The sequence below is a fragment of the Oncorhynchus mykiss genome, chromosome 6, assembly GCF_057628025.1.
Source record: "Oncorhynchus mykiss isolate SJ-2025 chromosome 6, ASM5762802v1, whole genome shotgun sequence".
In the NCBI taxonomy this organism is placed as follows: Eukaryota; Metazoa; Chordata; class Actinopteri; order Salmoniformes; family Salmonidae; genus Oncorhynchus; species Oncorhynchus mykiss.
Window position 1 is genome coordinate 67667735 of NC_143027.1, and position 12266 is coordinate 67680000.

Here is a 12266-nt window from a genome sequence, read left to right on the forward strand (position 1 = left end):
CAAATGTCATATTTTCATGTTTCAAATCTTCAAACAATCAAATAATAATTTTGAAGTCATCAATAACCTAGGCTAGTAAAAGATAATCATATTTATCGAATGGAGGAGAGTTTATTCTCATAGATTGTTACTGGAAAGAGATCCAGTTCTGTAGTAGAGTGCAGCACCCAGAAAGTGGTCTTCTTAACACATGGTGGGCTCTGTGTCAAATCCAAGGTTGGAAAAGGAGAACAGAGTAAAAGTGTGGAATGGAGGGGGGGGGGGGGGGGGCCTGTTGTACTGAATCAAACCCAGCCATTTCCTGAGTTCAGCTCTGCTCGGCACTCTCCATATATGGTAATGGTATTTGCATGAAAAAAAGCCTGGCATTATGAATCTGGGGTTGGTGCAGAAATTCCTCAACTGCTGTCGGGATAACTTTAAGGAAAAGGTCTGGTCCCAAACCTGGGAGACTTTAAGGAGTTGATTGTTATTTCCGAAAGAGAATGAGATTAAGTAATGAATCAGGTTAATCCTAGATCTCTTTGGACAGAGGTCCCAATCATACTTGCTGGGATCAAGGTTGTTTTGACATCTGTCAAACACATAATATTTGACTGGAATTGTACATAAGCAAAGATCATTAGTTATGACTGATGCTCTGTAGTATGCTGTTACTAAGGGCAGTCTGTGTGTAGAAGATGGTTGTTAAGATGTACTCAGAGGGAAGTCAGTGCTGGTTCCATGGTGATGTTATTATTGGTAGCTCCCAGTCCAATCTGTCTCCTAAGGGACTGTATGCTCTCCGACCTTCAGCACGGACTGAGTCACCTCAACTTTTCCACTAACCTGGGGAATCATTTACCAGAGAGAACAGCATCCTGCCTTAGACTAGATCTCAGTCAAAACACATAGGTAGGTTTCAACCAGAGCCACACATTAGCAGTTTATGGCACAGCATCCAACAAGCAGTCACAATGATTGGTTTTATAACCACTGTCATCAATAAGCTATTATACATTCTTATAAATGTTTATGAACTATTTTATTGGTGCATATTGATGAAAGTTATTAGAAAATAATAGCAAATTATTTGAAACATCTCAATGTACCCAATGTTCTCCTCTAACCCCCATGGAAAATACTCTGAACTTTTGACTCCTGTGTTTCCGGCTTACGTCCTCTCCCCTCTTCAAGTAGAACATTATCATTCCCAACAAAGCAGCAACAGGATAAATATAGCACTCTAAATAGCCTAGTGTGGTACTTCATTTTCATTTTGGGATGTAGGGTTGTGTCCTACAGCATACATGGTGCTGGCTCTAATAACATTTGCCTGGGGTTGGTCTATATATCTGGGCTGTTTTATGCGTATTTGTGGTGGGCTCAACTGCAACATCTGTAGTAGATTCCAAGCACAATGCAGTTAATGTCATTGCTACTGCATTAGAGCATGACAATGAGATGAAGCTGATGTGTTGGATTTCAGATGAGTATGGAAATATAACAGAGACGCTAAGTATCGCTAAATAATATGATACTTAGCGTCTCTGTTATATCTGAATACTTTCTGAATGCGCTGTATATCTTCAAATTCCTGAGACACCAATTTCCCAGTGTCCCATCAATATTCTCTTCATTCACACACCTCCATTGAGGTGTTTATGAGCTCCCAGGGTATGGAATCACATGTAATGCACCCTGCTTAGTGTGCCAATGAGAGGAGAAATCAGCCTTTTCTTCTTCTGTTTTTAAAAAAAGTAGTAAAACATGATAATGGGAACCGTCTGGAAAATTAATGGAGCAGTAATTTATGTCTTGGCTCCTGAGTGAAAATGCACATAGAAATAGTCTGAGAAGCTATTAACATTACTCACTATGTTCCATGCTAAGAGTGAGTCTGTAAAGAGAGGTTGTGGTATTTATTTTGTTGGTGTAAGAAAATTGAGCCACCCCTGAGAACGTTAATGGTTCATTTGAGCAGTCTCTCTGCCTTGACTTTGTACAAGTCAATTACTGAAAGTTACCATGGCTTTCCATTGGTGTGTTAAATCTACTGTGGTGTTACTTTATTTTAATGTCATTTCACCATGGTTTTGCTCTGTGTTGCTTTGGTAGAGAAAGTACATCTTAGTGCAACTGTGCTTTTTGTCTTCAACCACAAATCTCCATTTAACAAGTGATTGTTACTTGTTATTCAGCAGCATTCAGTCTGCTGTAGCCTATGGAATCTGAAATATGGAAGTGTTGCTGCCATCTAATCTATGCACCAGCCCTTTCCAATCTGAACCACTTCAAAAGTTGAAACAAAGCATTCCAGAACCAGGAAGAAAAAACAGGCGTAGAAATACAAATTGTTCAGCTGTACAGTATGTAAAGCTGCACTCCAGTTGAACGGTATACTAGAATAGAATATGGGGGGGGGGGGGGGGGGGGGGGGGGTAAATGCTCTTTCTCAGTGGAATCAGGAGGCAAACAGAGCGTTAAATGGCATTGAGATGTGTCCAGTGTTGAGTAATGTTCTGGATCTGGTCTGTGGCTTTAATTGGTTCTCCATCCAGGAGAATAAGACTCACTCCTCACAGCACATTGTAATCCTTTCCCCAGTAGCCAGATGACATTGACTCACAGCACATGATGAATGGCCTAAGCTTTCTGGAGACCCGCTCTCAGAAAACAAAAGCTAACTGATACGGAGGTAGGAGAGGAAGAGAGAGGGAGGTAAAGGGAAAGGTCTGACAGCAGTCAGAACACAACATCAAAGAGCCAACATCAAAGAGCCAACAACACACTGAAAGCACTTTTGGGAATCCTGACCTTGCACCTATTAGAAGTTTTAAAAAATATCAAAACTCTGCATGGGTGAAAATGAGTTACTCAGGGGAAAGCCCAAGTTCATTTCAGTTGTTGGACAGTGTTCTGCTAAAAGGTTACTCTAGTACTCTCACCAAATGTGATGATTTCAGTCCTAGGTAAGGGTAAGCTTCTGCTAATTAAGTTTCTATGAGATTATAGGACCATTATTTTTTTTTCCTGGTCAGGTCACGCGGTCAGGGAAAAACTCCTAGCCTAGATATTATTCTGTCCTTTATAGTTTGATGCAGCTGCAAGCAGTCTGAAGGCACTAGTAGTCTGAAGGCACTAACAGATGTGTATTGTGTTCTGTGTGTTCCAGGGGAGCCGGGGCCACTACCGGTACCACTGGCAGAGCCACAATGTCAAGCAGAGTGGAGTGGACGACATGGTGCTCCTCTCCAAGATCAACGAGGACGCCATTGTGGACAACCTCAAGAAGAGATACATGGACGACTACATCTTTGTATCCTTCACATTCACACACCGTTCACACCTCGATGAAGAATGGCTAAGCCCTACCGTAGACACACTCCCACTGTTCCTAGAATAGCTGAGTGACCATTCCCAGTGCTGTAATAACTCAGATTAATGATCTAGTGTTTGAGGCTCCAGACACTGGGCTACTCCCACCATGTACCGCCAGTGGCGAGGGGGAGACGGGCCTCTTTGCGCCCCTATCTGGACCCCTGACTTCAGCTTCCTTCACCAGGCTGGAATGGATCTTAATCAGGTTCACTCTGGTTTAATCTCACCATGCAGCAATATGGAAAGAGGTTGGAAATGTACAGTATGCCTTGCACAGTGAATGTGAGCAGTGCAGCTACTTTCCTACAACAGTAATGGTTTTGTGTGGCTGTGCTGAGAGCATTCAGGGCCAGATCTGTAAATGCCCCAGCCCCGTAGGCCTATACAATCCCTAAGAAGAGTATTCAGCTTCACTCTTACAGACCTCAAGAATATATTGAGGTTAAAAGTTTTGTTCTTGTGCCCATATAATGTATCCAAGTAGTGTTGAAATGTTTGGGTCTCTGAATGACCCTTTTGATGGAAAATGTTGAAAGTTCTCGAAGGAGCTCATTAATTAAAACCTCATCTGTGTCCTGGCAGTCTTTTGGATTATAGAGTTGAGCAGATGCTGGCCGTTTTAGATTGAAAACTCTGAGTCAATCCTCTGATTTTGGTCAGAAAATAGCATCAACACAGAGTGTTCCAGCCAGTGGCGTACTGGGGCTGGGGTCACTGCAGGGCGCCTTCAATACCAGCTTTATGTGCCGGGAGCTGCTTTGGGCTGCAGGGCCAAAACCTCACATCACTACACTGCTGGGCTGTTCACTCTGATGTGTGAACACTGTGTCTTTACAAGGCTTGTGTCCAATCACCACACACTCCAGTGCTACCACACAGATGCACATTGCAATGACGTCATGGGCCCAATTACTCACAGTTAGGTCATTTTTCTCCATCTACTCCAAGAGAGACTCCGTCAAGATTTATAAATGTGTTCTGAAACTGCATTGTCTTAAAGAGTAAAATGAGGGGAGGGTTGTCATTGGTGCTCAATGCAGATGACTAGTGAGCTCTGGGAATTCTTAGTGTTCTTTTTTCCTTTGACCATGTGAGTCACTGGGACCTGAACAGTTGATATTAATGGTACTTATGTGTCATTAGTATGACCCTTAACCCATAACCTCTACAGACTTACATTGGCCCTGTGCTCATCTCTGTTAATCCGTTCAAGCAGATGCCATACTTTGGAGACAAGGAAGTGGAGATGTATCAGGGCGCGGTGAGCAGCCTTTTCTCTTTCGACAGGAGTATGAGACAGGGTACCAAAAGGTTTTTCTATTTGGGAAAAAATACAACTCTGCTATGAATGTATTCAACTTGTATCCTAATTGTTTGCACAACGTCACCTCATACCTCATAGCAGCTAAGAGTAATTGTACTTGGAAAAGTTAAGATAAGTCATGTTTTTAGGATGATGTTATCAGTAGAAAGAACAAAGTTTTAAATGAACTGGGTTAGGTGTGCTTCAAATACCTTTTCCAGCAGCACCCCTCAGTTGGTGCAGATTTAGAAACATGCCTTACCCGTTGAAAAGGCCTGGCAATACCTTCAGTACAGCCTGTTTAAGTCTGTATTGTTTAAGGTGTTCTTGGCCAGCGTACTGAAAGTGGACTTGGCTGCCAAATCAGACGTTAACTATGTTTGATAAAAACAGTTAGCCCTCTGACTTTATTACTTCATTACACAAATTACTCCTAATTCTTTACAGTCTTGCCTTTACAGTCAGTTTTCCACTTAGGACCAAGAAAATGGACCCACACAGTTTTTTCATGAGATATTCTTAGGTCATGATCTCTGTTGAACCTCCAGGCCCAGTATGAGAACCCTCCTCACATCTACGCCCTGGCAGACAACATGTACAGAAACATGATGATCGACAGGGAGAACCAGTGTGTCATCATCAGGTGAGTCTGCCTGCCTGCTTTTCTCGTTATTATGTCTCAGGCACATCCCCTCCCTTTCAGTGTTTGTGCATGGGGAGAAAGGGTGACAACTGAAAACCATAACAACAGAGCTGGTATGTGGGAAATGCCTGTGAATGAGGCAGAAGTCGAGAGGCAGGGAGGGGTAGGAGGAGACTGCATGGTGACACAGGTGGAAGAGTGCTGCTGTTGAATGTGATGATAATAGATAGGAAGGGAACCAACAGGATCCACCACCTGACTGGGAGGAGTACTGCTGAATGACAGTGCCCTACTCAGTCAAGGTTCTTCAACCAGTCTTAATCCACCCTCCTCATATCACAGCCTGCTGGGAAAGGCACACTGGGAAAGGCACACTGGGAAAGGCACACTGGGAAAGGCACACTGGGAAAGGCACACTGGGAAAGTACACCTTCAAGTCTAAAATAAATGGCCTCATGTCTCTTTTCTTGTGTCAGCTGGTTGATTTTAGAAAACATTCTCAGGATGTAGAATGAAAACAAAACACAGCGTCTGTTTATGCATTAGCTTCCTGCTTTTATAAAACAGGAATTGTTCCTCTGCTGTCATGGATTGAGAGCGGATGAGTAGTGACAATTAACACATTTGGGAGTATACTGTATATTATACATGGATACGGATTATTCGCTTCAGACAGACAGAGGATCACAAGACTGTTTGAAAATGTAATGGACTTTTTGGCTATGCCCCAAATATAGCTTCCTTTCCACTTTAGACCACTCAGCTGAAAAGACTTGACAGTTGAAAGCAATATGATTGAATCAAACCAAAGTCTGTCTTACCAAGCAGTGGTCAAGAAGGAAATGTAAAATAGCCTAACTGGCCATTAAAATGTGTTTGGTCACAGCCCTGGATTCCTGGAAGCTAGTGGTAGTCCAGAAATCCTTCCCTAGTGTTGTGAAGCCTATAGTGGGTAACATGACTGTACAATGGGTTCCCATGGGAGGAGGCCTCCCAAGGGAAAAGTGTTGTCTCATAGTTGAGGCTTTATGTTGTGGGCCAGTCACCTGAGGCCCAGGGCCCGGACGGTTACTGTAGTGCTTACCTCATGGCGAATGTCCCCTGGTTCAGCACTTTCCTCCCGTTGTTTAGACAGCTGCCAGTACAGATTCCCACATGAAAGGAATGGAAGTGGATTTGTGATGCACCAGGTCAGCAAACAAAGCCCTCCATGAAATTGCTGTCCAGGCAGTGTGGTCAGCACTGTACTGTGTTGGACCTTTTTCTTCCCCACTTATTAAAGAAGTCATTCAACATGACATGAGTCATCTGACGTGGTCAAGTGGTGTTGACTGGGCTTTCTGTCAATGTCTGACTTCACCTATTTGTCTGCACTCAAATGTTTGGGAGAGGAAAGCTAAGTAACTAACTCCCTGAGTGGTTAAAACACAAATGATGCCATCATTTCATATATAGAAGTGCTTGCGCTTCTACAAACACTGACGCTGCAATATTTCGAATCACATGGCACCATTTCTGTTGTGCACAGTTTTTGCCGTCCTTTCTTATCAAGGCTCTGGCCAGTGAGTTTACAGATCTATCCCGGGAAAGGGTGGCCCTCTGCTCATATAACAGTTTTCTTCTGCTTATTAATGTAGGGAAGTGTATTTTCTCCCCCATTGATATGACATGCTTAGTAATGGGTCATTGTTTCATGGGAACAATGACATGGGAAATGGAGAATCCATCTAAGTTTTACAGTTTGTCTCTGTTAATGGATGGACCCTTCAGTTGCAGGAAATTATGCTATCCAACAAGTTGAAATGAAGCCATACTTCAGTCACACCTTGTGTGTGTGTGTGTGTGTGTGTGTACGCCCGCCCACTTGTGTCATACGGTAGTGGCTTGGGAACACAATGTGCCTAATCATACAAATATGCATAACTAGTATCCCTCGGCCCACATCATACTCAGCATGTATTCCATAGCTGATGTCTGTAATGATCACTTCAGGTGCTTTCTTTGTCAAGCTGAGCTGTGAGTGACATCAGTGAGCCCAGTGATTCAGCGCTGAATGTAGTACTTTACAGTAAGCCTTCTATAACGACATGACTCTCATTCTGTCCTTGTTTGGCCAATAAATGGGAGAGGAAGTCAACAATGTGTTAAGCATCTGCGTGCTGTGTAATTACAACAATGGGCGCACCCCTCAGGAGGGTAAAAATAGGATGTGATTCAAACTCCAGCCCCTAGCCTGCTCCAGATGAAAAGAGCATGCCCATAAATCCACCGTGTTCAGATGGGTTCTCTTAAGGGTTAAGGTCCTACAAATGCTTATTGGCAAAGATTAGAGGGAACATTGGGTCACATTTGGTCGCTAGTCAGTGTACTGACTGTATTTTGAGTGCATTGTAGTCTATATCTAGAATTATTATAGTTGTTTTGGTTTTGAATAGCTGTGTAGCAAGCTAGACTGAATACTATAGAGGAGCAGACTATGATCGGCCTAAGGGAGATGAATAAGCATATAGAGTTGCTTTGATGACTTCTTATGGCGTCCTCAAACGGTCTGCAGCTGGGTCGTCTCAGAAGGGCATTACCGACATGACTCCCCTTCAAAAATGAAATAAAAAAACAGACTCCTCTGTCATCCACTGCCAAACCACATATGTCTAAATAAGTATGACCCTGGTGAAGTGAAAGGACAGGAGGAAAAATACAAGGAGAGGTTGAGGAAAGAGAAGGAAGAAAAGAAACTGGGCAAATGTGACAAAACAGGATTAGTGTTATTAGCCCCTTCTAGAGTGGTAGGTTTACTGCTGAGATGAGTCTGATTTTGGTTGGCATAAACCACCGAGATGGAGAGCTGAGTGAATATAGGAAGTGGAGTCTCTGTGGACAGGAAGTCAAGAAATGGCATTTCACCTGGTAATTCTGGATGTTTGAAAAAAGTTGATTTGAAGTGAAGGGTTTGGCTCAGCTGGGAGAATTAGAGGAAGAGCATTTATGACTGGCTCAACTTCTGTTCCTACATCGCACATTAAAGAGAAGAGAAAAGAGGCATGGGTCAAATTGAGAAATCCCCTCCTTCAATAGTAGGCCACCTTCATGCTAATTGGGATAAGAAGAGACAATAAAGGAGCATTTTGGTAAACCCCTACTGACCCTCTTAAAACCAGGCTTAGAGGAGATTTTCATGGAGTGTTATTTAACATACTGTCTGGTACCATAAATCTGTAACTTCTTCTTCAGCTTCGCAGTTCAGTTGAATTTCCACAGAGAAAGTGTATACTCTCATTTACTTGTTATGATACAGTTGACAACAACGTGGACATCCTTGAATTGTTCATTGTGTTTCAGAGGACTGCCCTGTTATATGGACCGTTCTGACCTCTCTACTTTGTGTTTCAGAGGACTGCCCTGTTATATGCACCGTTCTGACCTCTCTACCTTGTGTTTCAGAGGACTGCCCTGTTATATGCACCATTCTGACCTCTCTACTTTGTGTTTCAGAGGACTGCCCTGTTATATGCACCGTTCTGACCTCTCTACCTTGTGTTTCAGAGGACTGCCCTGTTATATGCACCGTTCTGACCTCTCTACCTTGTGTTTCAGAGGACTGCCCTGTTATATGCACCGTTCTGACCTCTCTACCTTGTGTTTCAGAGGACTGCCCTGTTATATGCACCATTCTGACCTCTCTACTTTGTGTTTCAGTGGAGAGAGTGGTGCAGGGAAGACGGTAGCAGCCAAATACATCATGGGCTACATCTCCAGAGTATCTGGAGGAGGACCCAAAGTGCAGGTGAGCCCAGAGAAGCTACTTCCATTTTACACCGTAAAACACCGCTCAACTACAGTTGTGAAAATGTGATTCATCTCAGACGATCACACACACATCCACTGTCATTTACAATGTACCTTATTAGGTCAGTCCATCCTAATGACCGGTTGCTGTTTCCTGTCTAAACCTCCCTTTTCCGCACCACCCAAACCATCTCCTGCCATCCCTCCCTCCAATCTCCCATTATCATTATCAATCCATCATCAGCCCATCCAACCCCCAAATGCCCTCCTTCCCAACCCCCCCCCTCCAGCAGCCATCTGGCCCCCATCCTACTCAGCAGATGTCCTGTCCCCAAGCCACCCCTCTCCACCAGCCTCCCTGGTATTATTGGCCCACTGAAAAGGGCTTGGAATTTCCAGTCTGTAGGAATATAAGCTGGATCACAAGACGCTAACACTCAGACGCAATTGTGATGGTAGTCATTTTTTTAGTCTGATTAGTATAGTGCTTTTTCCACCCTGGAATTATTATTATTAGTCAAGGTTTCAAGTTCAAAGCTAATGTTAGCTATCATGCTCTCAGTGAGTCATGTGGAAAACGGTGTATGACTAATTACTGTACATTTTCAATGTTCAGTGCATTCGGAAAATATTGACATTTTGTTATGTTACAGCCTTTTTCTGAAATGGATTAAATTGTTTTTTTTTCTCTCATCAATCTACATAATACCCCATAATGACAAAGCAAAAACAGGTTTTTAGATTTCTTTTGCAAATTTATTACAACAAAAAAAAGGATTACATTTACATAAGTATTCAGACCCTTTACTCAGTACTTTGTTGAAGCACCTTTGACAGCGATTACAGTCTAGAATCTTCTTGGGTATGACGCTACAAGCTTGGAGCCTAGTTTCCTCCAGAAGTGACGCTTGGCAATCAGGCCAAAGAGTTCAATCTTGGTTTCATCAGACCAGATAATCTTATTTCTCATGGTCTGAGAGTACTTTAGGTGCCTTTTAGCAAACTCCAAGTGGGCTGTCGTGCTTTTTACTGAGGATTGGCTTCCGTCTGGCCACTCTACCATAAAGGCCTGATTGGTGGAGTGCTGCAGAGATGGTTGTCCTTCTGTAAGGTTCTCCCACCTCCACAGAGGGACTCTGGAGCTCTTTCAGAGTGACCATTTGGCTCTTGGTCACCTCCTTGACCAAGGCCCTTCTCCCTCGATAGCTCAGTTTGGCCAGGCGGCCAGCTCTAGGAAGAGTCTTGGTGGTTCCAAACTTCTTCCATTTAAGAATGATGGAGGCCACTGTGTTCTTGGGGAACTTCAATGCTGCAGAAATTTTAAGGTAACCTTCCCCAGATCTGTGCCTCGACACAGTCTTGTCTCGGAGCTCTACCGGCAATTCCTTCGACCTCATGGCTTGGTTTTTGCTCTGACATATACTGTCAACCGTGGAACCTTATATAGACCAGTGTGTGCCTTTCCAAATAATTTCCAATAATTTGAATTTACCGCAGGTGGACTTCCGTCAAGTTGTAGAAACATCTCAAGGATGATCAATGGAAACAGGAGGCACCGCTCAATTTTGAGTCTCATAACATTGGGTCTGAATTAGAGGTCGGCCGATTATGATTTTTCAACGCCGATACTGATACCAATTATTGGAGGACCAAAAAAGCCGTTGCCGATTAATCAGACGATTTTTTTATATTTTTTATTTGTAATAATGACAGTTACAACAATACTGAAGCATTACCCATCGCTCCACAAAAGCCACGGCCCTTGCAGCACAAGGGGAATAACTACTCCAAATCTAAAAGCGAGTGACGTTTGAAACGGTTTTAGCGCACACCCAGCTAACTAGCTAGCCATTTCACATTGGTTACACCAGCCATTAGGCTGATAGGCTTGAAGTCATAAACAGCGCTGTGCTTGCGAAGAGCTGCTGGCAAAATGCACGAAAGTGCTGTGTGAATGAATGATTACGGGCCTGCTGCTGCTCAGTCAGACTGCTCTATCAAATCAGACTTAATTATAACATAATAACACACAGAAATACGAGCCTTTGGTCATTAATATGGTAGAATCCAGAAACTGAAAAACAAAATGTTTATTATTTCAGTGAAATACGGAACCGTTCGGTATTTTATCTAACGGGTGGCATCTCTAAGTCAAACTATTCTTGTTACATTGCACATAACCTTCAATGTTATGTCATAATTACGTAAAATTCTGGAAAATTAGTTCGCAATGAGCCAGGCAGCCCAAACTGTTGCATATACCCTGACTCTGCATGCAATGAACGCAAGAAAAGTGACACAATTTCACCTGGTTAATATTGCCTGCTAAACTGGATTAGTAGTTATAACTAGTGATTATGATTGATTGTTTTTTATAAGATAAGTTTAATGCTAGCTAGCTAATTTACCTTGGCTTCTACTGCATTCGCGTAACAGGCAGGCTTCTCGTGGAGTACAATGGGTAGAGCGTTGGACTCGTTAACTGTATTGTTGCAAGATTGGATCCCCTGAGCTGACAAGGTGAAACTCTGTCGTTCTGCCTCTGAACAAGGCAGTTAACCCACCGTTCCTAGGCCGTCATTGAAAATAAGAATGTGTTCTTAACTGACTTGCCTAGCTAGATAAAGATGTAATTGGAAATGTTTTTAATCGGAAATCGGCGTCCAAAAATACCGATTTCCGATTGTTATGAAAACTTGAAATCGGCCCTAATTAATCGGCCATTCCGATTAATCGGCCGACCTCTAGTCTGAATATTATGGAAATAAGGTATTTCTGTTTTTTAAATTTGCAAACAAACCTTGTTTTCACTTTGTCGTTATGGGATATTGTGTGTCGGTTGATGAGGGGGGGAAATGATTTAATCCATTTTAGAAAAACGTAAAAAAATGGGGAAAAGGGGAAGGGTTCTGAATACTTTTTGAATGTACTGTACATGGTTCTGCATTGTTACTGGCTATGAGTCTTATGTGCCTTGCATCTTTTAAATAATTTTAAGATGTACTGAAAAATGTGCTTGTAACATTTGTTGAAGAATGTATTTAAAATAAGTCTATGTGCGGTCTATGTAGTATATTACAGACATTGCCCTTGGAATTTCTATTGTTTTATTGAATAAGGTCTCCATTGTGTTGGAAACCCCCTACCTCTCTCAATACCCTTCCTGCCCCATTG

The 12266-nt window shown here is 42.7% G+C and overlaps 1 protein-coding gene across 2 annotated transcripts in view; it reads left to right on the forward strand.

Annotated features, from left to right (window-relative positions):
- Nucleotides 1–12266, forward strand: part of LOC110526410 (unconventional myosin-Ie) — a 55264-nt gene that overhangs the window by 19167 nt on the left and 23831 nt on the right. For both annotated transcript variants that reach the window (XM_090238668.1, XM_090238669.1), the window contains exons 2-5: nucleotides 3155–3298; nucleotides 4532–4621; nucleotides 5212–5306; nucleotides 9003–9090. In XM_090238668.1, coding sequence (XP_090094794.1) covers nucleotides 3155–3298; nucleotides 4532–4621; nucleotides 5212–5306; nucleotides 9003–9090 — 417 coding nt within the window. The remainder of the gene's footprint in view (nucleotides 1–3154; nucleotides 3299–4531; nucleotides 4622–5211; nucleotides 5307–9002; nucleotides 9091–12266) is intronic.